Raw genomic sequence first — 26,157 nt, 5'->3', positions numbered from 1 at the left:
CGCCCTTCCCACTCTGGAATTGTTGGGGGTTCCCCTACAGCACATCTGGAATTGTTGGGGATCCCCTACTGGCACATCCCCGGCTTTAGGGGATCCCCCAATTTCCCTGTGCTGTCCCACCAGCTCTGCCTCTCCTGCCTCAGTTTCCCCAGAGGGGATTTTTGGGAGGGATTGCTGCCAGTTTGGGTTTTTTTTTTCCACGGGATTCTTCACGGAGCAGGGAAGAGGAAGCGGCTCCGGCGGTGACAAGGTGAGCCACCAGGTGCCCCTCGCTGTCCTGGGGTGTCCTGGGCACCCCAAAACCCACGGGCTGCCCCTCTCCTCCTGCTGCCTGCCCTGAGCAGCAGATGCTTCCCCCGGCTGCTGCTGCTGGAGGAAGTGACGGGCCCTATTTTCATCCCCCAGGGATCTTCGGGGTAGGAATCCCCTGTCCCTGTGTAATCCTGCTAAAAATACCGTGCCTGTGTCCTCCTGTCCTGCCCGGTGGCTCTCCTGTCCCCCGAGTGTTGTTTTGCTTCTCAGACTGCCCCGTGCTCTGGATTTGATTTAATTTCAGCTGAGTTTAAAATTCGAATGAGATGTGGGAAGGTGGGAGTTGGGATTGGTGGGATCTCTGCTCTTTGGGGCTGTGCTCAGGTGTGTGGGGCGATGAGCTGGACACCAACTGCTCCCAGTGCTCCTGGGCTGCCCCATCCCATGGGAGAGCTGGGAATGGTGGGACCATCCCTCCCTGGGCTGGGATAACCCAGGCTCTGCCCCAGCTCCTGCCTAAGGAACATCCTGGGATCCAAAAACCCAAAATCCTGGTTGGGGAGAGCTGGGAATGGTGGGACCATCCCTGCCCTGGGCTGGGATAACCCAGGCTCTGCCCCAGCTCCTGCCTAAGGAACATCCTGGGATCCAAAAACCCAAAATCCTGCTTGGGGAGAGCTGGGAATGGTGGGACCATCCCTGCCCTGGGCTGGTATAACCCAGGCTCTGCCCCAGCTCCTGCCAACATCCTGCTGTCCTGGGATCCAAAAAACCCAAAATCCTGCTTGGGGAGAGCTGAGAATAGTGAGAGCATCCCTGCCCTGCACTGGGATAACCCAGGCTCTGCCCCAGCTCCTGCCAACATCCTACTATCCTGGGATCCAAAAAACCCAAAATCCTGGTTGGGGCTGTGCCCAGGAACGGCTCTGGAGCAGAGGGCTCCGGGCTCCTCCCTCCTGCCCTCGGCACCATCCCAGCCCTGTGGCCTCTGCTCCAGCCTGGCCAGCTCAGACACTGCCCCCAGCCTTTCCCTGGCCTCTCCTGCTCCTCAGGGGCCTCCCAGGACAGCATCCAAGTGCTGGGGCTGCAGCATCTCCCTGCGGTTGGGATCCCCATCCTGCCAGGATTCTCGGTGTCACCTCCCTGCTGCCCAGGTGTGACAGGGGCTCTGACAGGGCTGGGATGTGGCCACTGCTCCGTGTCCATCCTGGAGTGCTGCCAGAGCAGCCCCAGGGCCTGCTTTGCTGCCTTGTTTTTATCCTCCTCCCCTTGCTCCACGATTCCAAGCTGCCCAAATCCCAAAGCTCGGCTTTGGACTCGCTCTGGGCTGTGAATCAGAGCTAAGCCAAGCCCAGGATGGGTCTGGAGGAGGGATGAGAGCTGGAGAGGGCAGTGGGGTGGGAGTTGCTGCCCTGGACACCTCCCTGCAGCAGATCCACCTGGAGGGAAGGGAGGAGAGGAGAGAAGGGTCACCCACTGTGTGCCCAAGGGTCACCCACTGTGTGCCAGCTGCTGCCACATCGCCCCGAGGTGGCTTCCCAGTGCTCCCAGGCTGGGCAGAGCCCATTTCCTGGTGCCAGCTGGGATGGAGGAGTGGAAAAAACCTCGTGCTGGCATCCAGGACAATCCTCCCTGTGCCACTGTCACCTCCAGGGACCAGGTGAATTTGGGGAGACGGGGACAGATGCAGAGCAAAGAGCGAGACAGCCCAGCTCCTCCCTACCTGAGGGCTCCGGTGTAGAATCACGGAATTGTTGAGGCTGGAAATGATCTTTAAGATTGTCAAGTCCAATCTTTAATCCAGCACTGCAGCACGTCCCTAAGCACCACATCTCCATGGCTTTTAATGTCCTCTGGATGTTACACTCAGGTGTGACATCCACATTCTCTGATTTTGAAAGCCGCATTCTCTGATTTTGGTGATCACAAACAAAACCATTTGGTGTTAAAAGCACCAGAGCTGCTAGGGAGGTGTCAGAGGGGCTGCCCAGGGGATGCTGTGCCCCTGCAGAGGGTGAGGCCTGCAGGTGTTTGCTGCTGCAGGAGAGGGCTGGCTTTGCTCCCCATCCTCCTGCATTCCTGCACCGGCCATGCTACCTTGTAAAGCACGAGAGAATAATGAGAGGAGCGGCGCTGATTTAGTGCAGGCGCCGCCAGAGAAATACCAAGGCCTTAGATGGAAACATTCCCCCTGACAGCTCGCCTGGAGGCTCCCTGCTTTTCCCTTGCTTCCACCCCCATGGAATTCCTGGGCTGCTGCACCCTGAGGCTCGGGGAAGCCCCGGCCGGCCGGGGGCGAGGGCAGATTCCTGAGCCCCGGCACCGCCAGCTGCGCCGGTGGCTTTGGCACGTGGATGTGACGATTTCGGAGGCCTGGACGGCACAAACCAGGGCTGTCACAGCCCCTGGTGGCAGCAGGCTCAGAGCTGTGGGGTTTGGGGTTCAGAGCTGTGGGTTTGGGGGCTCAGGGGGGTGAATTTTGGGGCTCAGGGCAGAGGGATTTGGGGAGCCGCGTCGTGGATCGCCGCATCCATGCCAGGGCCGTGCCCAGCGTTCCGCCTCCAGCCTCTTCCCTGCCCTTTGCAGGAGTTAATTGCTGCCTTGGGCACGCCAAAACCCAGCAGTTTTCCAACGTCAATTAGCAGGAGGCAAAATAGGAGCAAAATGGGAGCCAGAGCAGCTGGAATGAGCGGGGTGGTGGCGGCCGCGTGAGTGCCCTGCAGGGTGGCAGCAGGGACATTCATTTTGGGGAATGTCACCTCCTCCTGCCTTTTCCTTCTGCTTTCACTGTGACCTTGGCCCTGCTGCCATCCCTCCTCCTGGCCTGGCAGGAGGAAGGAGAGGAGGATGGTGTGACACAGCCAGGCACGGGACAATGCCTTGGTGTCACCTGCGTGGGGACAAAGGTCTGCGGCCAAGGGGGTGACAGCCGGTTAGGGGACAGGCCCCAGCCTTGTGCCCTGCACGTGGCAGCCCCATGGCTGTGCTGCTGGCACCGGGAATTGTGTGCCTGGCACAGCCGTGTGGGAGGAAATACTACAGGGCTGTCACCATGGGTGACACGGTGACATCGCCGGTGACAGTGACACCGCGGGGCCAGCGGCTCTTGAGGCACCCTGAGCCTGCGGTAGCCGGTGGCTTGTGGCCGTGTCCCCTCTCTCGTCCCCAGCCCAGTGTCGTGGACAGGGAGGTGTGGAGGAGCCGCTTGGGAATCGGGAATTGTCACTCGTGGAGACAGGAATTGTCATTTGTGAGAACTGGGAATTGTCACTCATGGGAGTCGGGAATTGTCACTCATGGGAGTCGGGAATTGTCAGTCGCGGGGACCCGCGGGGATGCGGGCCATGGGGACCCTGCCCTGCCCGCGGGGCTGGCAAGGAGCAGCCTCAGGGGCCGGATCCCCACAGCGAATTCCCGCAGGAATTCCTGGGCTGCAGCTCCAGCCCCGCGCCCTGGGCTCCGCCACTGCTCCGTGCCTGGTTTGTCACTCGCTTTGTCACCGGGCTGGTGACTCAGTTTCCCTGGCACAGCGCTGCTGCTGCTGCCGCGCTCCGTGAGGCCTCAGCGCTTCCTGGGCGTTTTCCTGCTCCTTTCCCAGGACATTCCCCGCACTTTTATTCCCCACGTTTTTTCCCCCGCCTCGCCCGATGGAGCCTGCGGGCTCCTTCCCCCTCTGCCCCTCCAGGAGCGAGGGGGTCTGGCTGTCCCCGGGGTGTCCCCCGTGCCCGGGTTCGGCTCTGGAGTGTCCCCAAGGTGTGGCGGGGGTGGCACTGCGGGGTGCGGGGGGGCCCCTCCGGGCAGGGCAGTGTCGCTGTCCCCACCCCTGGCGGAGGAAGCGGATGCTGCTGCGGGAGGAGGGGACATCCCGCGGGTGCCACAGGTGGCTGTCCCCGGCTGCCACCGCTTCTGCTTTCGGCACCTGCAGCCGCCCGGGGCAAGGAGGGGACCCCAGCGTGGCCGGGGGAAGGGCACGGGTCCTCCTGAGTGTCCGGGGGTCCGTCCTGGCTGTCGCAAGCCTGGCCTTGTCCCCTTCTCCTCTCCGTGGCACCAGGATGGAGGTTCCGCCACCGTGACCTTCTGCCACCCCGCCCCTCCTCGCCGAGGGTGACAATCCCGGCTGGGATGTCCCCTGTCCCTCCGCGCCAGCCCCGGGCATGAGGTTTGTCCCCGTGCGCCACCTCCTTGTCTCCTCCCCCGCCGCAGGAGGTGACGGCCCCGCGGTGTCTCCTGCGGGTGGCCTCGCCCGGCGCCGCAGGGGTTAAGGAGGGAAGGCTTCCCTTGCCAGGGGTGTTGCTGGGAACAGGCAGGAGCAGGAGCGGGAGCCGCTGCCATCTGCACATTGCGATTTGGTGAGTGTGCAGGGGAGGGGCCCCCAGCGCCGCCGGGGCCCCCCTCCCTCCCCGCTGCCCGCGGTGGCTCCGGGGGGGACACCGGGGACCCCACGAACCCCGCCCGGAGCCGCCGTCACCGCGGGCTGCGCACCGCGTGCTCCACGTGGCCCTGTCCCACCAGCACAGCGACCCCGCTCAGCCCCGCTGTGGGGGTCCTGCCCCCTCCCTCCGTGCCCTCCCTGTCCCCAAGGCTGTCACTGTCCCCCCTGTCCCCTCCCTCCGTGCCCTCCCTGTCCCCAAGGCTGTCACTGTCCCCCCCGTCCCCTCCTTCTGTGCCCTCCCTGTCCCCAAGGCTGTCACCTGTGCCAGTGCAGAGCCTGGTCCTGCATTCCCACTGGGAAGGTGTCTCCCTGCTCTCCGAGGGGCTGCAGGGGGGTCTGGTCCCTTCCCCAGCCCCCCCGGTGATGGCAGCACCCCATGGGTCTCTCCCAATGATTCCTGCCTGGATTCAGCCATTCCAGAGGATTTTCAGCTCCCTCTGTGCCCCCAGCCCCCCCGGTGATGGCAGCACCCCGAGGGTCTCACCCCATGATTCCTGCCTGGATTCAGCCATTCCAGAGGATTTTCAGCTCCCTCTGTGCCCCCAGCCCCCCCGGTGATGGCAGCACCCCATGGGTCTCTCCCGATGATTCCTGCCTGGATTCAGCCATTCCAGAGGATTTTCACTTCCCGGTGCTCTCCCCAGACCCCCGGTGATGGCAGCACCCCGAGGGTCTCACCCCATGATTCCTGCCTGGATTCAGCCATTCCAGAGGATTTTCAGCTCCCTCTGTGCGCCCAGCCCCGCTCCCAGAGGAGTGAGTGGGGTGTGAGGTGGGCAGGGAGGGCAGCGCGGCCGCTGCAGGGGCAGTTCCAGCCGGCGGGGCAGCAAAGGCGCTCCAAGGCCGTTCCTCTGCTCTCATTGGCTGCTCTGGCTCCGTTTGTCCGTCTGTCCGTGCTGCCTCTCTCATCCCACTGCGGATGCAGCTTCGGATTCCCAATGAGAAAAAAATCTCAAACCTGAGCCAAGGAAGGGTAGTTTTAGGGGAGTTGATTTTTTTCTTTTTTCTTTTTTTTTTTTTCTTTTTATTATTTTTTTTCCCTTCCTCCCCACTTGGCAACATAAACAGCATCCCTGACAGCTTTACATTGAGTTTGCCATGGCAACCTCCGGCAGCCAAGTGTTCCCAACACCCCATTCCCAAACTGGGAGAGGCGATGGACCCTGGTGGGTGTTGCTGAGGGGGGCAGAGTGTGGGGCTGGGATCCAGGTGCTTGGGGAAGGTGTTGCCACCTTGATCCACCTGATCCCAGCTGGGATTTGTGGCTCTGGGCAGGGAATGTGGCAGCTGGTGATGCTTCTCCTTGGCCTGGTGGTGGGAGATGTCCCAGCTGGGGCACGGATTTCATCAATGGAAGAACCTCCTGAGCTCGAGCAGGGATTGCTCCATCTCAGACCATCCGTGGGAGGATGGAGCAGTGCTCCCATCCAGGATCTGATCTGATATCCTGGGGCAGGAGGATCCCTGTCCTTACCCAGGGACCCAACCACGGCTGCTCCTGGCACGTGCCAGGCTCTTGGTGCCATCAGCAGCGCCACAGGCTTGGCAGCAGGGCCACCCACGCCGTGGCTGAAGTTGTCACTTGTGGCATCTCCAGCTGATTAATTTTTCCTCATCACTTTTCTCCAAGGTTGAATCCAGCAGGTGCTGGGGCTGGGGTGATGGCCCTGGCCCTGGGCACTGTCCCTGGCAGGACAGAGGTGCCCCTGGCAGGACAGAGGTGCCGTGCTGCCGTTTATTATTCCGGGCAGGTTCAGCTGCAGCACCGGCTCCGCCGCTCCTCGCCAGCTCCTCCTGCCTGGAGCCCTCACGCTCCTTCCTCCCCTCACACCCCTCTCCTGCTCCTCCCTCCCCTCACACTCCTCTTCTTCCTCCCCTCACACCCCTCTCCTGCTCCTTCCTCCCCTCACACCCCTCTCCTTCCTCCCCTCACACCCCTCTCCTGCTCCTCCCTCCCCTCACACTCCTTCCTCCCCTCACACCCCTCTCCTGCTCCTCCCTCCCCTCACACCCCTCTCCTTCCTCCCCTCACACCCCTCTCCTGCTCCTTCCTCCCCTCACACTCCTCTCCTTCCTCCCCTCACACCCCACCAGGCTCCAGGTGGGTCCCCAGCTCAGGGATGGCATTTGGGAGGTGACACACACACACAGCTGGTGTCACACACACAGGGAGCTCAGTCCCTCTCCCACCTGGGCTGTTTTCTTCCCTCAGGGAGAGTTTGTTCCTCTCCAGGGCCTGGGGGCTCTGGGAATGGATTCCCAGAGTGAAGGACAGAACGTGCTGGGGTCACTGGGAGCTCCTCAGAGCGATGGCTCTGATCCGGGTGGATCCCCTGGGAATGGTGCTGTGATCCCAAAAGGGCTGGGGGAGGATGCTCAGAGCAGACAGGAACCATCCCACACCTCAGTCCCAGGCTGGGATTGCAGGGTGGGACACAGGGATGGTGCTGGGTCCCTCCTTTCCCTGAGAGCAGAGTGGATTCCAAGCTGGAATCTCACAGTGGGGCACAGGGATGGTGCTGGGTCCCTCCTTTCCCCCAGGACAGAGCAAATTCCAGGCTGAAATCTCACAGTGGGACACAAGGATGGTGCTGGATCCCTCCTTTCCCCCCAGGATACAGCAAATTCCAAGCTGGAATCTCACAGTGGGACACAGGGATGGTGCTGGGTCCCTCCTTTTCCCCCGGGACAGAGCAAATTCCAGGCTGGAATCTCAGTGGGACACAGGGATGGTGCTGATCGCTGCTCCCTGAGCTCTGTCAGGGGTAATTAAGGGCTAGGCCGTTACAGTATTAATTAACTGTCTCCCTCTTAACCTCTGAGCGCTCCTCAGCTCCTCAGACAGCGCCGGTTGCTATGAAAGAGGAGGAAATGAGCGTGGTGGGGTGGGGGAATTAGCGTTTTTTCTCTTAATCAGCAGGAGCCTGCTTAATTGGGCCTGCCACCTCCTGCTTCCCGCTGCTGGGAGCTGCTGCCTTGCAGGGATGGATGAGCTCAGCTCCAGGAGCAGCCGTGGGATAACGGGGCTGGGGATGGGCAGGGATCCCTGCTGGATGGGGCAGCAGAAACGCTCTGGCCCGAGGAGTTTGGGTGTCCAGGAGCTGCAGTGTCCCCATCCCTGTGTCCTTCCATCCCTGTGTGTCCCATCCCTGTGTCCCATCCCTGTGTCCCTATTCCTGTGTCCCATCTGTGTGTCCCTATTCCTGTGTCCCATCTGTGTGTCCCTATCCCTGTGTCCCATCCCTGTGTCCCATCCCTGTGTCCCATCCTTGTGTCCCTATTCCTGTGTCCCATCCCTGTGTCCTTCTATCCCTGTGTCCCATCCCTGTGTCCCTATTCCTGTGTCCCATCCTTGTGTCCTTCCATCCCTGTGTCCCATCTCCATGTTCTTTCATCCCTGTGTCCTTATTCCTGTGTCCCATCCTTGTGTCCTTCCATCCCTGTGTCCCATCTCTGTGTTCTTTCATCCCTGTGTCCCCATCCCTGTCCTCCCCTCCCCGTTTTCCCCATCTCCATCTCCACCATCCCCATTTTCCCTATTCCTGTGTCCCCCCATCCCCATTCTCCCAATCCCTGTGTCCCATCCCCGTTCTCCCAATCCCTCTGCTCCCATCCCAGTGTCCCCATCCCTGTCCCCCATCCCTGCTCCCCCCTCCCTGCAGCTGGGGCACAGGTCCCTCCCGAGGTGGGGACATTCTTGCGGTGTCACTGCTGTCCCCGAGGTGCAGTTGGTGCCTGTGGTGCCCTGATAGTGCCGGGAGCTGCCCTGGGGGTGCTGCTGGTGGGATAAGGAGGGCCAGGCAGGGGGGGTTTGGTTCTTTGGGGTTGTGCTGCCCCAGAGATTGAAAAGTCCCTGGGGCTGGGGCTGGAGTTGGGGCAGTTTGGGCCAGGACAGTTTGGGACAGCCCTGGGGCTGGAATTGGGGCAGTTTGGGACAACTCTGGGGCTGAAATTTGGGCGGTTTGGGATGGGGCAGTTTGGGACAGCCTTGGGACTGAAATTGGGGCAGTTTGGGACAACCCTGGGGCTGGAATTGGGGCAGTTTGGCATGGGGCAGTTTGGGACTGCCCTGGGGCAGGAACTGGGGCAGTTTGGGACTGCCCTGAGGCTGAAATCGAGGCAGTTTGGGACAGGGCTGTTTGGGATAGCTCTGGGGCTGGAGCTGTGGCAGTTTGGGGCAGCCCTGGGGCTGGAATTGGAGCAGTTTGGGATGGGGCAGTTTGGGATAGCTCTGGGGCTGGAATTGGAGCAGTTGGGGATAGAACAGTTTGGGATAGCTCTGGGGCTGGAATTGGGGCACTTTGGGACTGCCCTGGGGCTGGAATCAGGGTTGTTTGGCATGGGGCAGTTTGGGACTGCCCTGGGGCTGGAACTGGGGCTGTTGATGACAGCCCTGTGCTGATTTGGTGCCTTTCTGTGGGGTTTCTGAGGGCTGGTGCACCCCACGTGTTCTGGGATCAGCCGTGGACGTTCTCCCTCCTCCCTCCTGTCCCTCCCCAGCCTGCTCTGCCACCCCTGGGCCCCGTCTGGGGCGGATGCTGCTGGAGTGGCCGTTCCCCTGTTGTTCTTTATTTATTTTGCCCTCAGAAAATTTTTATTTTCTCTCCATGAGAGCCTCCCCTCGCAGCCTTTTTGCCTCTGGAGTGCCGGGAGCTTCCCTGGAGCTTGGGAACACAGCTAACCCTGGCTGACAAAAAGCCCTTTTTCCCTCTGGCCTGTGCTGTTCCCTTCATGTCCCTATTTGTCCCTCAGAACTCTGAGATGCCAGCAGGGAATCCCAGCCCCCAAATCCCTGAGGAATGGGGGAGCTGTGGGATGCTCGTGGTCCCTGCTTGGCTTGGCTGGAGTGTTTTTGGGGCTCCTCTGTCCTTGCTGGGGTGTTGTGACCTGGGTGGCAGCTCTTGGGGACACTGAGAGCCGCTCGCTGCCCTCAGGGAGCCACCTCAGAACAAGGCATTAACGGAAAAACCTCAATTTCTGAGAAACTCTCAGGTTTTGGTGGTTTCTCTGCCATTTCCCTTTTCTATTTCGTGGTTCCTGTGGCATCTCCCAGCTGACGTAGAGCCCATGGGTGCTGCAGCCCCTTTCTCTATTGGGGTATTGGGATATTGGGTCATTGGCATATCAGGATATCGGGGTATTGGGATATTGGGAATTTGGGATATTGGGAGATTGGCATATTAGGATTTTGGGAGATTTGGATATTGGGACATCAGGGTATTGGGATATTGGGAATTTGGGATATTGGAACATTGGGATATTGTGAATTTGGGATATTAGGATATTAGAATTTTGGGATATTGGGATATTTGGATTTTGGTATATCGGGATTTTGGGAATTTGGGATATTGGGAATTTGGGATATTGGGATATTTGAGATATTGTGATTTTGGAATATTTGGATATTGGGATATTGGGACATTGGGATTTTGGAATATTTGGATATTGGGATATTTGGATATTGGGATATTTGGATATTGGGATATCAGGATATTGGGATATTGGGATTGTTCCCTACCTGCCAGCAGGGCGGGGAGCGATGCTCCGGCCCCCACGTCCTGCCCAGGGGAGGAAGCAGCTGTTTCCCACTGCTGAGGGGTATTTTTAACCCAAAATCAACGGGAGGGTTTGTCTGGGCTGAAAGTGAAGAACCACCTGGGCTCCTTTCCTGCCCGGCCCTGCAGCTGCGGCTTTTCCCTGCTCCACACTCCGAGCTCAACTTCTCACCCAGGAATTTCTGCCCAAACCACGCTGACACCGAATTCTCCCTAAAAATCCCCTCCTTGGGGCAGCACCGCTCCCCTTTCCCACCCCATGGGGCGCCTCCCTCCTTTCCAAGCCCTCCTGACGCCGATATTTTTGTTTCCCACGGTTGTTTTCGCAGCTCCAGTTGCTGTGGTATCCAGGGAGCCCTCCTCCTCCTCCTCCTCCTCCTCCTCCTCCCGCTGCAGGAGCTGCACGCCGGGCGTTGCTAAGGTCGCCTCCGCGGTAACATGCACATCCTGTTTACACCTTCATCCCGACAAGTTGGGCTCGGATAGAGCCGCCCGTTCCCCCCGGGAAGCCCCCAGGGAAGCCCCCAGGGAAGGGGCCGCACGGAGCATCCCCCGCCGGAGCCGCCGGAGCCGCCGGAGCCGCGAGCGAGGCCGCGCCGGGAGCGCCGCGCCGGTGGCACCGGCACCGTGACAAGATGACGAACAACGTGGCCGACCACCACCCCGGGAACTCGGTGGCTGAGGGCAACCATGAGGGGGACTTTGGGTGCTCCTTGGTGGAGCTCAGGAACCTCATGGAGCTGAGGAGCGCCGAGGCCGTGGCCCGGATCAACGACTCCTACGGCGGCGTCCAGAACGTCTGCAAGAGGTTGAAGACGTCGCCGGTCGAAGGTGAGTGGGCTGGGGTTGTCACCTCCGGGGTTGTCACCTCCAGGATGGAGCCATGTGAAGGTGACACCCAATGGTGATGGCTCCCGTGGTCTGGGGTTGTCACCTCCAGGATGGAGCCACATGGAGGTGATGTCCAAGGGTGGTGGCTCCCAAGGTTTGGGGTTGTCACCTCTGGAATGAAGCCAGGTGAAGGTGACGCCCAGCTGTGGTGGCTCCCGTGGTCTGTGGTTATCACCTTGGGGGTTATCACCTCCAGGATGGAGCCATGTGAAGGTGACATCCAAGGATGGTGGCTCCTAAGGTCTGGGGTTGTCACCTCTGGGGTTGTCACCTCCGGGATGGAGCCATGTGAAGGTGACACCCAATGGTGGTGGCTCCCGTGGTCTGGGGTTGTCACCTCTGGGGTTGTCGCCTTCAGGCTGGAGCCATGTGAAGGTGACAACCAATGATGGTGGCTCCCAAGGTCTGGGGTTATCACCTCCAGGATGGAGCCATGTGAGGGTGACACCTGAGGGTGGTGGCTCCCATGGTCTGGGGTTGTCACCTCTGGAATGGAGCCATGTGAAAGTGATGCTGGAGGGTGGTGGCTCCAGTGACTGTCATGTGGTCTGAGATTGTCACTTTTGGGATGGAACCACATGAAGGTGACACTTAAAGATGGTGTCTCCAGTGGCTGTCCCGTGGTCTGGGGTTGTCACCTCTGGAGTTGTCACCTCTGAGGTGGAGCCACATGAAGGTGACACCCAAGGGGGTGGCTCCAGTGACTGTCCCGTGGTCTGGGATGGAGCCACACGAAGGTCACATCCAAGGGTGGTGGCTCCAGTGGCCGTCCCATGGTCTGGGGTTGTCACCTCTGGGGCTGTCAGAGATGTGGGATGGGGTGAGGAGCTCCTTGCCACAGCCCAGGTGCTGCTCCAGCCCTTCCCTGTTTAATCATTTACGGAGCGGGAGGGGAGGTGTAAAGGTTGGAGGGTGTTGGTGAGGTGGCCAGGTGCCACCCGCAGCTGTTGGTGGCACTTTGGGCTAGGGACAGGAGCAGTGTGTCCCCAAAGTGGGTGGGGGATGCACCCAGGGATGGGGAGATGGGCCCAGGTCCCTCCTGCACTGAGGATGCTCCAAGGAAAACCTGGACACTGCAGCTGAGTGGTGGCAGTGACACCTGGGGTCACCTCTGGGAGGATCTCAGGGTGTCACCTCTGCCCTCACGGGCTGGGCTGGCTTTTGGGGTCCCCTCATCAGCCAGGCTGGTGGCACTGGTGGCACCTTGGCACAGCAGTGGAGCCTTCCCTGGCATTGGCGGGGTGCAGGGGGCAGAGAGCCCTGATTCCAGCTCCAAGGGTTTTCCTGGAGCTGTGGGATGGGAACTCAGCCCTAAAACTGTGGGATGGGAACTCAGCCCTAAAACTGGGATGGGACTCAGCCCTAAAACTGTGGGATGAGACTCAGCTCTGGAGCTGTGGGATGGGGACTCGGTCCTAAAACTGTGAGATGGGGACTTGGCCCTGGAGCTGTGAGATGGGGGCTCAGCTCTGGAGCTGTGGGATGGGGGCTCAGCCCTGGAGCTGTGGGATGGGGACTCAGCTCTGGGGCTGTGGGATGGGGGCTCAGCTGTGACAATCTGTGGGATATTTTTAGTGCTGCAAGGGGGGGATTTGCAGCTTTCCAGCTGCGAGCGGGACCGGGAAGGACAGACAATATCGGGATGTCGTTAGAGAAGGGGGGGAAATCCCGGTGGAAATACAAAGCCCAGGTCACAAAACAATGTGCTCAGCCCTGCCAAAGTGGGATCAGGCTGCTTTGGGGTGGGAGGAGAGGCAGGAGGAGAACCCAGAAGGTTCATTTAGGGAAGGTGAAGGGTTCAGTCCCACCCCGATGCCCCTGGGGTGTCCCTCCCATGGAGCTGAGCTGTCCCAAGTCCCAGAGAGCACGGAAAGGTTCTCTGCTCCAAATCCTCAGGGATTTTTGGGAAGAGCAAAACCCCAAGGGCACCTGTGGCACCTCTGTCTGACCCCGCTGTTTGTCCCCATCCCCATTCTCATTGTCCCTCTGCTGATCACCCCTCTGGGGTGGCACAGGGCCTTGTCCTCCTGTCTGTCAGCCCAGGGTGTCCTGCCAGCACCCCTGTCCTGCTGTAGGATCCGTGCCCTGCAGTGCTCTGATCCCACCTGGATCCACGTGGCACCTGGCCCTGGGTGCCACCCTGTGCTGCAGACCTGGCTGTCCCCTGTCCTCGTGGGCAAACCCTGTCCCCCAGAGCCCGCCTTGGGTGGCCCTTGGGGTCCCCACCCCCAGTGTCACTTTGGGCTCTGCTGGTTCTGGCAGCTCCAGCTCTGCCCCAGGAGGTGCCAGCAGACCCCAAACCCTCGGGGCTGCTCCCAAGGTGGCTTTGGGGTGGCGTGGGGTGTGACTCTGATGAGTCACCCGTGTCCCCTGGGTGCCAGCACAGCCACCCTGACTCACCCAGCCCCATTCCTGCAGGGAGGCTCCTTGTGCCACCCCACAGCCGCTGTCCCCAGGCAGATCAGGCACTGGTGACAGCTCCCTGCTGTCACATGTGACCTCCAACCAAAGCTTCTGCCCCATTTCCCTGCTAAACCTGACCCCAGAGTCTGCAGTGGCCCCATGGGTGGCACCTGCCCAGGGCTGCTGCTCTTTGTCACCTTCTAATCGGCCCCCCAGACTCTGCGGTGGCATTTGGGTGGCACGGGCTCTTTGTCACCCTCCCTGTGCCAGCACAGAGCCATCGAACCCCCTCCAGTTCCGGGGAGGGTGGGGGACAGCCCTGGGATCATTCCTGCTTTGGGATCCCTGGCTGCCCTGTGCTGTGGGACCATCCTGTGTCCCCATGTGTCCCCACGTGTGTCCCCACGTGCGTCCCCACGTGTGTCCCCGCGGCTCCGTGTGGCCATGAGCCACATTTTCCACCCTCTGCTGGGGAATGGAGGCCGGGACATCCCAGGATCCTGCTCAGCCTCCTCGTCATGGCTGGGTGGGGACAGCGAGGCTGCAGTGCCAGCTGCCAGCTGTCCCCTCCCTGCAGCTGGGCTGCAGCCACAGCTGCGGGAGCGGGGCGGGATCGATCCTGCATCTCCCTCCTGCTGCAGGGACACACGTGGGGACACATGGGGACACGGGGGCTGGCACGGGGGTGTCACTAGAGTGACACAGGGTGGGCAGGGAGGTGTCCCACAGAGTGACATGGAGCTGGCACGGAGGTGTCCCCAAAGTGACAGGGGGCAGGCAGGGGGGTGTCTCCAGAGGGACACGGGGCTGGCAGGGAGATGTCCCCAGAGTGGCATGGGGCTGGCACAGAGGTGTCCCCAAAGTGACATGGAGCAGGCATGGAGGTGTCCCACAGAATGACACAGGGTGGGCACGCAGGTGTCCCCTCAGAATGACATGGGGCTGGCACAGGAGTTCCCCAGAGTGACATGGGGCTGGCAGGGATGTGTCCCACAGAGTGACACAGGGCGGGCACAGCGGTGTCCCCCCAGAGTGACATGAAGCTGGCAGGGAGATGTCCTCCCAGAGTGACCCAGGTCTGTCAGGAAGGTGTCCCCTGGAATGACTCGGAGCTGTCCCCTGCGTGCAGGACCTGGGTCCCTTGTCACTGCCAGGCTGCTCCAGGCACCACCAGGATGTGCCCAGGGCCATTCCTGGAGCATCCCGGGACCTGGCAGTGGCCCCGGGGACATCTTAAGGTGGAGAAGGATGGGATGGGGGGGGTCCCTTAAGGTGGTGCTGGGGACACAGCTGTGTCACACTGCCACTGTCACCATCGCTGGCTCGTGGCCTGGCACCCCACCAGCATTTATGGCATTATTAGGAGTGGCTGGGTCACTTTGCCACTGTCACCCACTGCTCCCTCCTGGTAACCCCCTCAACATTTATGGCTTTATTAGGGGTGGCCGTGTCACCACTGTCACCCATTGCTGGCTCATGGGTTGGAACCCCCTCAACATTTATGGCTTTATTAGGGGTGGCCCTGTCACTTTGCTGCTGTCACCCATCACTCCATCCAACCCTGTCAGTATTTATGGCTTTATTAGAGGTGGCCACTTTGCCACTGTCACCCATGGCTGCTGGCTGGGCTCTGAAGGGGCTCAGGCTCCCTTTTATTCCCCATTTTCCCCCATTTTCCCCTATCCTCACTCCCAGCTCCATGTCCTGCTCCCTCCCTGTGTCCCCCCCTTTCCCAGCAGCACCAGCCCAGATCCCAGTTGGACCCAGTGTCCCCAGGGCTGGGAGAGGCTCCCACAGCTCCAGGGGCTGGCACAGGACAGGGCTCAGGTGGCCACGGGCACTGCCAGTGCCAGAATTGCCCAGAATTGCTCAGATTTGCCCAGATTTGCCCAGGATTGCCCAGATTTACGGCTCATTTGATGTAAACAAGGCCACCGGTGCCAGCTGGCAGCACCTGGGCACTCGCCAGGCTGCAGCCTGGTGTCCCCTGCCTGGGGGTGACAATGGCACAGCGCTGCTGCAGCCTGGTGTCCCCTGCCTGGGGGTGACAATGGCACAGCGCTGCTGCAGCCTGGTGTCCCCTGCCTGGGGGTGACAGTGACGTTCTCCAGGCTGCAGCCTGATACATTATTTATTTGTTTGTTTATACTTTTGGGTTATTCATTATTTATTATTTTATTTAATTTAATTATTTATTATTTCATTTATTTATAATTTTGTTTTATTCGTTTATATTTTATATATTTCTATTTAATATTTTAATGTATTATTTATTTATTTAACTAATTCCTTTATTTCTATTTTGATTCATTTGTATGTTATATATTTATATATTATCTTTTAATGTATTATTCATTTAATTAATTTTCTTTGTTTATACTTTATTTATTTATCTATACTTTATCTATTTATGTTTTATAATTTATATATTATTTATTTATATTGTAGTTGTTTATACTTTATGTAATTTCTATTATTTATTTGTCTCTATTTATAGGTTTATTTTATTTATTTGTTTATACTTTATTTATAGTTTATTTTAATTTTATTTAATTTATTTTTTATACTTTATTTTATAGTTTATTTAAAATTTTATTTGTTTACTACTTTATTAATTTTTATTTTTTAAATCTTTATTTTCTTAATACTTTATTAATTTTTTATTTTATTTATTTGCTTATACTTTATTTATTTATTTATTTATTTACACCTTGTCTCCCCTCTGCCAGCTCCTCACATTCTCCGGGACGGGCAGGGAGCTGCTCCTGGATGAATCCCACAGGGACAGCAGTGGGATTTACCCTCATCCCTGTTCTCCCCACCCCTCCAGGCCTGTCTGGGAACCCCACGGACCTGGAGAAGCGGCGTCAGGTCTTTGGCCAGAACTTCATCCCCCCCAAGAAGGCCAAGACGTTCCTGCAGCTGGTGTGGGAGGCGCTGCAGGACGTGACGCTGATCATCCTGGAGATCGCTGCCATCATCTCCCTGGGGCTGTCCTTCTACCACCCCCCGGGAGGGGACAACGAGCGTGAGTCCCCGGGCTGGGCACTTGGGTCTGCCCCCGTTCCTGTGGGGATATCCTGGGATCTGCCCCATTCCCTGTGGGGGTATCCTGGGATCTGCCCCATTCCCTGTGGGGATATCCTGGGATCTGCCCCGTTCCTGCTGAGGGGACTCTGGGATCCACCCATTCCCTGTGGGGATATCCTGGGATCTGCCCCGTTCCCTGTGGGGATATCCTGGGATCTGCCCCATTCCCTGTGAGGATATCCTGGGATCTGCTCCGTTCCTGCTGAGGGGACTCTGGGATCGACCCATTTCATGTGGGGATATCCTGGGATCTGTCCCATTCCCTTGGGGGGATATCCTGGGATCGACCCATTCCCTTGGGGGGACTCTGGGATCTGGTTATCCACGTGCTCTCTCCTGGGCAGTATTTGGGGTTATCCCATAGGAACTCTCTCATGGGGTTATCCCATGGGAATTGTCTCATTTGGGGTTATCCACGGGCTCTCTCCCGGGCAGTGTGTGGGGTTATCCCATGGAATTCTCTCATTTGGGGTTATCCACGGGCTCTCTCCTGGGCAGTGTGTGGGGTTATCCCATGGGAATTCTCCCATTTGGGGTTACCCACGGGCTCTCTCCCGGGCAGTGTGTGGGGTTATCCCATGGGAATTCTCCCATTTGGGGTTATCCATGGGCTCTCTCCCGGGCAGTGTGTGGGGTTATCCCATGGGAATTCTCCCATTTGGGGTTATCCATGGGCTCTCTCCCGAGCAGTATTTGGGGTTATCCCATGGGAATTCTCTCATTTGGGGTTATCCCATGGAACTGTCTCATTTGGGGTTATCCCATGGGAACTCTCTCATTTGGGGTTATCCCGGGCAGTGTGTGGGCAGTCCACGGGCGGCGTGGAGGACGAGGGCGAGTCGCAGGCGGGCTGGATCGAGGGCGCTGCCATCCTGTTCTCCGTCATCATCGTGGTGCTGGTGACGGCCTTCAACGACTGGAGCAAGGAGAAGCAGTTCCGGGGCCTCCAGAGCCGCATCGAGCAGGAGCAGAAGTTCACGGTGATCCGCAAGGGCCAGGTGATCCAGATCCCCGTGGCCGAGATCGTGGTGGGCGACATCGCCCAGATCAAGTACGGTGAGTGGGGCTGGGGCTGTGCTCCCCCCTGGGAGCCTCTGAAGCAGGGTAGAGATTTCCCAGAGTAGAAATCCGTTTTGATTTAGGGGAAATGCATGTTTTTGAGTTGAGTCTGTAGTTGGAAACAACCTGGTTGCAAAAGCCTAGGCTCAGAGAAACTGCTTCAGTGAAAGACAGAGATGAAGGGGAGGAGACAGAAAGTGATAGAGAGAGGCAGAGACTGCTGTGAGAGCAGGTCAGCCCCACCTAAGAATTCTTTCTGACAAAGAAGAACTAGCAGCAAATGTCACGTGAAATTCATAAAAGTGGATATGTATGAACCTATTGTGAAGTTGTATGCATGTGTGTATTTGAGAGGGGGATAAAAAGGGACCTGGAGTTCCCAGAGGTACCCACGTCATTTCAGGAGAATGATTCCCACATGTGTCCAGCGCTGTAATAAACACACCAGCTATACAACTCTCACAAAAGTTGTGGAGTTTTGATTATCTCCACAAAACACCTTCTCCAGCCCTTCTTCCTTGAGGACAAGCAGCAGCTCCTCTGGTTGCTCCATGGAAATGGTGCCTTGGAGGTGATGGAGCTCCATGGCAGCATTTTCATGGAGTAACCAGCTCCAGTAACCAGTGGAGCTCCATGGGCTCACTCACCTTCTCTTTTTGGCCTGGAGCTTTAAGGAGCTCCTGGATCAGAATTGATTTATTTTATTAGTTTGTGTTAGTTTATTTTCCCAACCTTGTCCCTGTTAAGGATGTTTCCTTATCCAGGAGATGTTGAGGAATATTTCCTTGGCCAGGAGATGCTGGGGAGTGTTTCCTTATGCAGGAGGTTTTGGGGAGTATTTCCTCATTCAAGAGATGTTGAGGAATATTTCCTTATTCAGGAGATGCTGGGGAATATTCTGTTATCCAGGAGTTGTTGGGGAGCATTTCTTTATCCAGGAGGTTTTGGGGAACATTTCCTCATCCAGGAGATGTTGCTGGATATTTCCTTATACAGGAGTTGTTGGGGAATATTCTGTTATCCAGGAAATGCTGGGGAATATTTCCTTATCCAGGAGTTGTTGGGGAGCATTTCCTCATCCAGGAGATGCTGGGGAAAATTTCCTTACCCAGGAGTTGTTGGGGATTATTTCCTTGGCCTGGAGGCACTGCTGGATGTTTCCTTATCCAGGAGCTGCATCCCTTGGGATCAATCAGGCCCTGCTCCTCGTTTCCCAGGGGGAATATTCCTCCCATTCAGGAAGGAGATTGATCCAACACAGTGTGTGTTTTCCCAAGGGCCCGATTCCATTCTTGGCAGGTGGATATGGTGGATTTTGGATGCATCAGGAGCTCTGGGAAGGATTCATTAAAACCAGATGGGGAAGCACCGAGCAAAATCCTCCCCAGGAGTCTCCAGCGAGGATTTGGGAGCTCTTGGATTTCATTTGATTGCACCTGTCCCTCACAAACCCCACCTGCTGCTTCTCTTCCCTCTAGAGCTGCTCTGAGCCTGAGTTTTGGATCCTTTTGGAGCATTCCTGGGATGGGGCAGGCAGGGCTGAGCCCAGGCTGGGCTGATCCCTGGTTTTCCTCCTGTCCAGGTGATCTCCTGCCAGCGGACGGGATCCTGATCCAGGGCAATGACCTGAAGATAGATGAGAGCTCACTGACCGGGGAGTCAGACCAGGTGAAGAAATCCATGGATAAAGACCCCATGCTGCTGTCAGGTGAGGCTTCTGGGATGGGATCAGGGTGGGCCCTGCTCTCAGGGACGTGTCCAAGGCCAGGCTGGACGGGGTTTGGAGCAATCTGGGATAGGGGAAGTTGCCCCTGCCCGTGGCAGGGGGTGGAACAGGACGGGGTTGAAGGTCCCTTCCAAGCCAAACCAGGCTGGGACTCTGTGGGATGGGAGCTGGGAGTGTCACCTGTGTGCCCATGGCATTGCTGCCCTGCCAGGTACCCACGTGATGGAGGGCTCGGGCAGGATGGTGGTGACTGCCGTGGGCATCAACTCCCAGACTGGCATCATCTTCACCCTCTTGGGAGCAGGAGGAGAGGGTGACGAGGAGAAGAAAGTGAAGAAAGGTAAGGAAATGCCCTGAACCTGCCTTTTTTTCCCCTCCTTTCTCCCTTTCCTGGGAAGCATCCACAGGCTCCTCCCACATGGGGGAACAGGGAGAGGTTGGGGGTCTATCCCTGTCCCCTCCACCTGGTCCCTCCCTGCTCCCAGACCTCTTTGGGACCCTTCTCCAGCACCCTCCTCTCCATCCTGGAGCTGTGGGGTTTGGGGGATCAAGGATCCCCTGGGAAGAGGGGCTGGTGGCAGCTCCCCTGCTGTGCTCCTTGCCCACCCCGTGGTGGTGGGAAGGTGAGTCCTGGGTGCCCACAGGGTCTTTTTAGCCCATCCAAACCCTGCAGGACTTGGCTGAGGATCTCCTGAGCATTCCCTGAGCTCCCTGGGGGAAAGGAGGGGACGGCAGGAGGCAGAGGAGGGCTGGGACAGCAGCCAGGCCGAGGTGTTCCCATCGTGCTGGGACTGGAGCACTCTCCCGTCTCAGCTTTCACATCCAGCTGCTTATTCCAGCTGGGGAAGCTCCCTGTGTCCCTGATGCCCTGCTCAGCAGGTTTGGCCTCGCTGGGATCAGGCGCTGGCAGCAGCATCAGGCTGGCACTGCCAGCTGCTCCGGCATCCCCGCGCCAGGGAGCCCTTCCCAGGAGGCGATGCCAGGCGGGAGAGGCTCCCGGGCTGTGCTGGCTGCAGCTCCAGCTCTGAGCTGGATCCTGCCTTCCCCAGCTCTGAGCTGGATCCTGCCTTCCCCAGCTCTGGGTGTGGATCCTGCCTTCCCCAGCTCCCAGCTCTGAGCTGGATCCTGCCTTCCCCAGCTTTGAACTGGATCCTGCCTTCCCCAGCTCCCAGCTCTGAGCTGGATCCTGCCTTCCCCAGCTCTGAGCTGGATCCTGCCTTCCCCAGCTCCCAGCTCTGAGCTGGATCCTGCCTTCCCCAGCTCTGGGTGTGGATCCTGCCTTCCCCAGCTCTGAGCTGGATCCTGCCTTCCCCAGCTTTGAACTGGATCCTGCCTTCCCCAGCTCTGGGTGTGGATCCTGCCTTCCCCAGCTCTGAGCTGGATCCTGCCTTCCCCAGCTTTGAACTGGATCCTGCCTTCCCCAGCTCTGGGTGTAGATCTTGCCTTCCCCAACTCTGAACTGGATCCTGCCTTCCCCAGCTCCAGGATTTGGGAGCTATGGAGCTCACACCATTTCCAGTGCCGCTATCAGGACAGGGTGCCCTGAGAGTGGCACTGGGAATGGCACTGGGAATGGCACTGGGAATGGCACTGGGAGCCACCCAGTGCTTGGAGCTTTCCCAGCCTTCAAACTCAATGGGTCTGGGAGCAGAGCAGGCCCAGGGGGTGCCACCAGTTTGTCCCCACTGGAGCTGTGGGGTGACACAAAGCCCTTGTCACCTGAGGCTGGTTGAGGTGCAGCAGCCCTGGGCACCCCCATGTGCCACCTGGACAGATTTTGGGGGGTCACACCTCCCTGCTCTGGGTCTGGTGCTGCCCATGGTGGGGGACAAGTCGGTGCTTCCCATCTGGATCTGGTGGCAGCAGGAGGGAGGGACCTGGAGCTGCCAGGAGGGTTTTTTCTCCTGAAAATCTGCTCTGTGGCTTCTCCTCCTGAAAATCTGAGGCACCTCCAGCACCCTCGAGGCACTGCTGGGGTTTGGGGGTGATTTACAGGTGGGGAGAAGCAGAATCCTTGGGACAGGGGTGCCCAGGGCAGCCTGGGAGCTGCGGAGCCTCGAGCTGTGTGTGGACCAAGGCGTGGTGTCCAGAGGGTGACCACTGGAGTGGCCCCTGGGAGCGTCCCAGCTGGACGGGGAATGCGGCTCCTTGTGCTCAGCCCTCCCCCCTTTCTCTCTTTGAACAGGTAAAAAAAGCGGAGCCCCCGAAAACCGCAACAAAGGTAACGCCAGCCTCTCCATCCTTTGAACCAGCACCACACTAACTACCAGGCATTCCTCCTTCCTTCTTTCCTTCCTCCTTCTTCCTTCTCCTCATCAGTCTGTGCTCTTTGCTGCTCCGGCGGGACTCTCGCCTCGTTTCTCCAGGACAGGGTGCAACGGTCCCGTGGTGTCCCCAAAACCCCAACCCAAGGCAGGGGATGCCGTGCTGGGACTGCCCAAAACCAGAGGCCAGACCCAATTAAGGGAATCAAAAGCAGTTTTATTTATTGAAGGGCCTTCAGGTGCATTTAGGGCAGATGAAGCCCACCCAGAAATGGACCACGGGTCACGGGGTTTTCACACTTTTATACCCATTTGCATATTGGGGGTTAATCTGCCAATTACAGCTGCAGGTAATGAAGCCATTGACACCAAATTTGCTCCCCCAACTCCCTTTTGCTCCCATCTCTCAGGGCCTGACCAGTGAGGTGGTGTTGATTCCCAGGCCTGGAGAGGAATTGTGTAAAAATGGGAAAGCAGCAGCTGACACTGTGTGTGGAGTTTAGAGTTATACACTAAAGAACTGCAGGATTATAAATGTATGGAAAAGATAAAAGCTAAAATCCTAAGGCATCACTGGAATGAACCTTCCTGCTGTTCCTGCATGGGGAAGAGCCATTTTTCAGGCAGGACTCCTGGTAGAGCATCCCTTTCTTGGGATACCTCCATGACTCCCAGCAGGGATTTGGTGGTTTAAAGCTGTCCCTGCACAGGGTTGGTGTTCAGGGCAGAGCTGGAGGTGCCCTCCTGGCATTCCTGGGATGAGATCTCCCCCAGGGCCTGGCCCATGGGACGCTTGCACCCTGTCCTGCCATGGCCTCGACTCCGTGAGCGTCTCCTCACCAGTGTTTCTCACCCTGTTCTTTGCAGGCTGTGGAGGAAGCCCCATTTCTGCACCTCTCTCTCCACCCCTCTCTCTCTCTCTCTGTTTCTCTCTCTGTTTCTCTCTCTCTCAGCAGTTTGAGTTGCCCTCCTTGAGTCAGCTGTGTCCGGGTGCTTTGTTGTGTCCGTGTCGGGTCTCTTGTCACCGTGGAGCTGCTCCGGGGTGGCCTCCAGCCCAGGAGGGGACAGGACACCCCCAGGGGGTGGCCCTGGGGCCACTGCTGCTCCTCCAGCTCCACCAGCTCAGGAGGAGCCTCTGCTGGGCTGCCCGTCCCTCTCCAAAGCTGCCAGGCTTGGGTTTGCCCAGGGCAGCCTTCCAGCTGGGTTAGCCCAGTTTTAGGAATGGGAAGCTGGGCTGTCTCGGGTCCCAGAGGCGTGGTGGACGGCTCCAGGCTGGGATTGGAGGATTCCTGGCTCCCTGCTCTTCAGTCTCCATCCCAATTTCTAACCCTCCCCTCCATCTCACCCCCTCCGTCGCTTCCCTGGCGAGCGATTCCTGCTGGGCTGCCCACAGGGCACTGCAGGGGTGGCACTGGGGGAACTGGGGACACTGGAGCATCTCTGGGCTCATTCCAAAGCACTCCCAATCCTCTGCAGGCTTAGAGGCTGGAAGAGAACCCCAAAATCTGGCCTAGAGGGTCTCTTGCAGAGGGGTGATGAGTGCCAGAGTCACCTCTGAGGATCCCTGATCCGTGGGCAGGGGGTAGATGACAGAAAAGCACCCCGGAGAGAGGTGGCAGGGCCTGGACACGGAGCTTCCATGTGCTCGGATGCGTGTGTGGTCGGGAGTGGTTCTTGTCCTGGATTTCTCTCTCTCTCTCTCTCTGCCACCACCATCCTCCTCCGTGGTGTCCTCCAGCCTGGCCTGGGCCTCTCCTGTTCACACGTGGTGTCTTCTTTTGCCCCCCGGGCTGTAGCTAAAACTCAGGATGGTGTGGCCTTAGAGATCCAGCCCCTGAAGAGCCAGGAGGGGGTGGAAAATGAGGAGAAGGAGAAGAAGAAGGTGAAGGTGCCCAAGAAGGAGAAGTCGGTGCTGCAGGGGAAGCTCACGCGCCTGGCGGTGCAGATCGGGAAGGCAGGTGAGTGACAGTGACAGTGACAGTGAGCCCAGAGCTGGTGGGGAAGGGCTGACCCTGTCCTGTGTCCCCTCTCCTCATCCCATCCTTGTCCCCAGAGCTGGTGAGGAAGGGCTGACCCTGTCCTGTGTCCCCTCACCTCATCCCATCCTTGTCCCCAGAGCTGGTGAGGAAGGGCTGACCCTGTCCTGTGTCCCCTCACCTCATCCCATCCTTGTCCCCAGAGCTGGTGAGGAAGGGCTGTGCTTGTCCCCTATGACCCCAGAGCTGGTGGGGAAGGGCTGACCCTGTCCTGCATCCCCTCTCCTCATCCCATCCTTGTCCCCAGAGCTGGTGAGGAAGGGCTGACCCTGTCCTGTGTCCCCTCTCCTCGTCCTTGTCCCCATCCCCAGTGTCCCCAGATCTGGTGGGGAAGGGCTGACCCTGTCCTGCGTCCCCTTATCTCATCCTTGTCCCTATCCCCAGATCTGGTGGGGAAGGGCTCTGCTTGTCCCCAGTGTCCCTAGAGACTGAGGAAGGGCTGACCCTGTCCCCTGTGTCCCCTGTGTCCCCTGACCTCGTCGTCGTCCCCAGGGCTGATCATGTCGGCCATCACCGTCATCATCCTGGTGCTCTACTTCGTCATCGACACCTTTGGGGTGCAGAAGCGGCCCTGGCTGGCCGAGTGCACCCCCATCTACATCCAGTACTTCGTCAAGTTCTTCATCATCGGCGTCACCGTGCTGGTGGTGGCCGTGCCCGAGGGGCTCCCGCTGGCCGTCACCATCTCGCTGGCCTACTCTGTCAAGGTGAGACCTGGGCGTGAGGAGGGACTGTTGGAATATCACCAGTGTTGTGGCCAGGACGTGCCTGAGCTTGTCTGGCCCTGCTGCTGAACCAAACAGCGGCCACTGTGGTGTTTTCACCCCACAGACGCTTTGGGCTGGCTGGGTGTGTGGTGTTTCACCCCACAGACACTTTTGCCTGGCTGGGTGTGTGGTGTTTCACCCCACAGACACTTTTGGCTGCCTGGGTGTGTGGTGTTTCACCCCACAGACACTTTTGGCTGCTGGGTGTGTGGTGTTTCACCCCACAGACACTTTTGGCAGGCTGGGTGTGTGGTGTTTTCACCCCACAGACACTTTTGGCTGCCTGGGTGTGTGGTGTTTCACCCCACAGACACTTTTGCCTGCCTGGGTGTGTGGTGTTTCACCCCAGAGACACTTTTGGCTGCCTGGGTGTGTGGTGTTTCACCCCACAGACACTTTGGCCTGCCTGGGTGCTGCAGCTGGGCCCTGCAGACAAGTCCAGGCCTGCAGGAGCTCTGGTGGTGCTAGGATGGAGCTTCCCCCCATAACAGGGGCTGCTCCTCAGGTTTCCCTCTGTGGAGAAGCTTTCAGGCAATGGTGAAGGAAAGGAGTTGGTTCTGATGGAGGGTTTGGATCCAGAGCTTTATTCTGGCCCTCAGGCCTCTGAATGCAGCACCAGCTCCAACAGAACTCCCTGAGCCCGTGGCTGCTGCTCCTTTAACCCCGGGGAGAGGGGCAGGGAAGGGGCAGGGAGGCACCAAGCAGGGACAGGAGGGGAGGGACAAAGGGACAAAGGACACCTGGATGGCCCAATGCCCCCAGGGGTAGAGGGCATCCTTTGAATCTGCCAATCACTCAATGCCCTTCTGGAATTCCAGGATTTCAGTGCTGGGAGGGGAAAGGAGAAGTGTCTGACACACCTGGGAGGGAATTATCAGGGGAGGGACCTGAGGTTCTGAGGTCCCCCTGAAAGTAGTTCATGCTTTCATGTACAGAATTGTTTTGTATATAATTATAACTTGAGTCTTAGAATTAGAAAGTACTTCTATTCAAAGCAATGCTGAATGGCCTTGGTCCCAGGCTTTTAATCAGTATTTTTCCAGCTGAAATTCAATAATTTCCAGTAATTTTCCAGCTGAAATTCAGAAAGTTGTCTTTATCAGCACAGTTATATGTGCACAGTTTTCTGATCAGTGACTGGATGGATTTCGAAGTGGCAGATACTCTGTTCAGTGTCTAGACACACATCCTGGGCATTAGTAGTATTGCTTTCACAAATGAATCCCAGCTGTTCTCGAGTAATGCAGGATTCTAAGTTTGCTGTTTGCTACTTTTCATTCACTTTTCGTGCCCACACCCTATGTCCTGAAGGGTAGAGTGTGACACTGTTCACAAGAGTTTTTAAATTAGAAAAGAGACGAAGATCTGATTCCATGTTTCAGGAGGCTTAGTTTATTATTTTATGATATATATTACATTAAAACTATATTAAAAGAATAGAAAAAAAAAGTTCTCATCAGAAAGCTAACTAAGCTAAGAATAGAAAAGAATGATAACAAAAGTTTGTGGCTCAGACAGAAAGCTTGAGCCAACTGAGCTGTGATTGGCCATTAATTACAAACAACTCTATGAAACCAATCACAGATCTACCTGTTGCATTCTACAGCAGCAGATAATCATTGTTTAACAATTTTGTTCTTGAGACCTCTCAGCTTCTCAAGAGGAGAAATCCTAAAGAAAGG

At 57.8% G+C, this 26,157-nt stretch overlaps 1 protein-coding gene across 6 annotated transcripts in view; it reads left to right on the top strand.

Annotated features, from left to right (window-relative positions):
- Positions 1-26,157, top strand: part of ATP2B4 (ATPase plasma membrane Ca2+ transporting 4) — a 60,661-nt gene that overhangs the window by 12,482 nt on the left and 22,022 nt on the right. For 4 of the 6 annotated variants that reach the window (XM_071449993.1, XM_071449987.1, XM_071449989.1 and 1 more), the window contains exons 2-9: positions 10,569-11,070; positions 16,364-16,561; positions 17,422-17,679; positions 19,265-19,390; positions 19,620-19,748; positions 21,594-21,629; positions 23,469-23,630; positions 24,201-24,415. In XM_071449993.1, the coding sequence (XP_071306094.1) occupies positions 10,875-11,070; positions 16,364-16,561; positions 17,422-17,679; positions 19,265-19,390; positions 19,620-19,748; positions 21,594-21,629; positions 23,469-23,630; positions 24,201-24,415 (1,320 nt within the window). In that variant the 5' untranslated portion in view covers positions 10,569-10,874. Of the gene's footprint in view, positions 1-127; positions 251-4,500; positions 4,602-10,568; positions 11,071-16,363; positions 16,562-17,421; positions 17,680-19,264; positions 19,391-19,619; positions 19,749-21,593; positions 21,630-23,468; positions 23,631-24,200; positions 24,416-26,157 lie in introns of those variants that run through there. The other 2 variants (XM_071449991.1, XM_071449988.1) reach the window with 2 other exon arrangements.

The sequence above is a fragment of the Agelaius tricolor genome, unplaced genomic scaffold, assembly GCF_023055355.1.
Source record: "Agelaius tricolor isolate 1412-34295 unplaced genomic scaffold, bAgeTri1.0.p SCAF_30, whole genome shotgun sequence".
In the NCBI taxonomy this organism is placed as follows: domain Eukaryota; kingdom Metazoa; phylum Chordata; class Aves; order Passeriformes; family Icteridae; genus Agelaius; species Agelaius tricolor.
The sequence above is the reverse complement of the archived record's forward strand: the minus strand, read 5'-3'. Positions and strand labels throughout refer to the sequence as shown.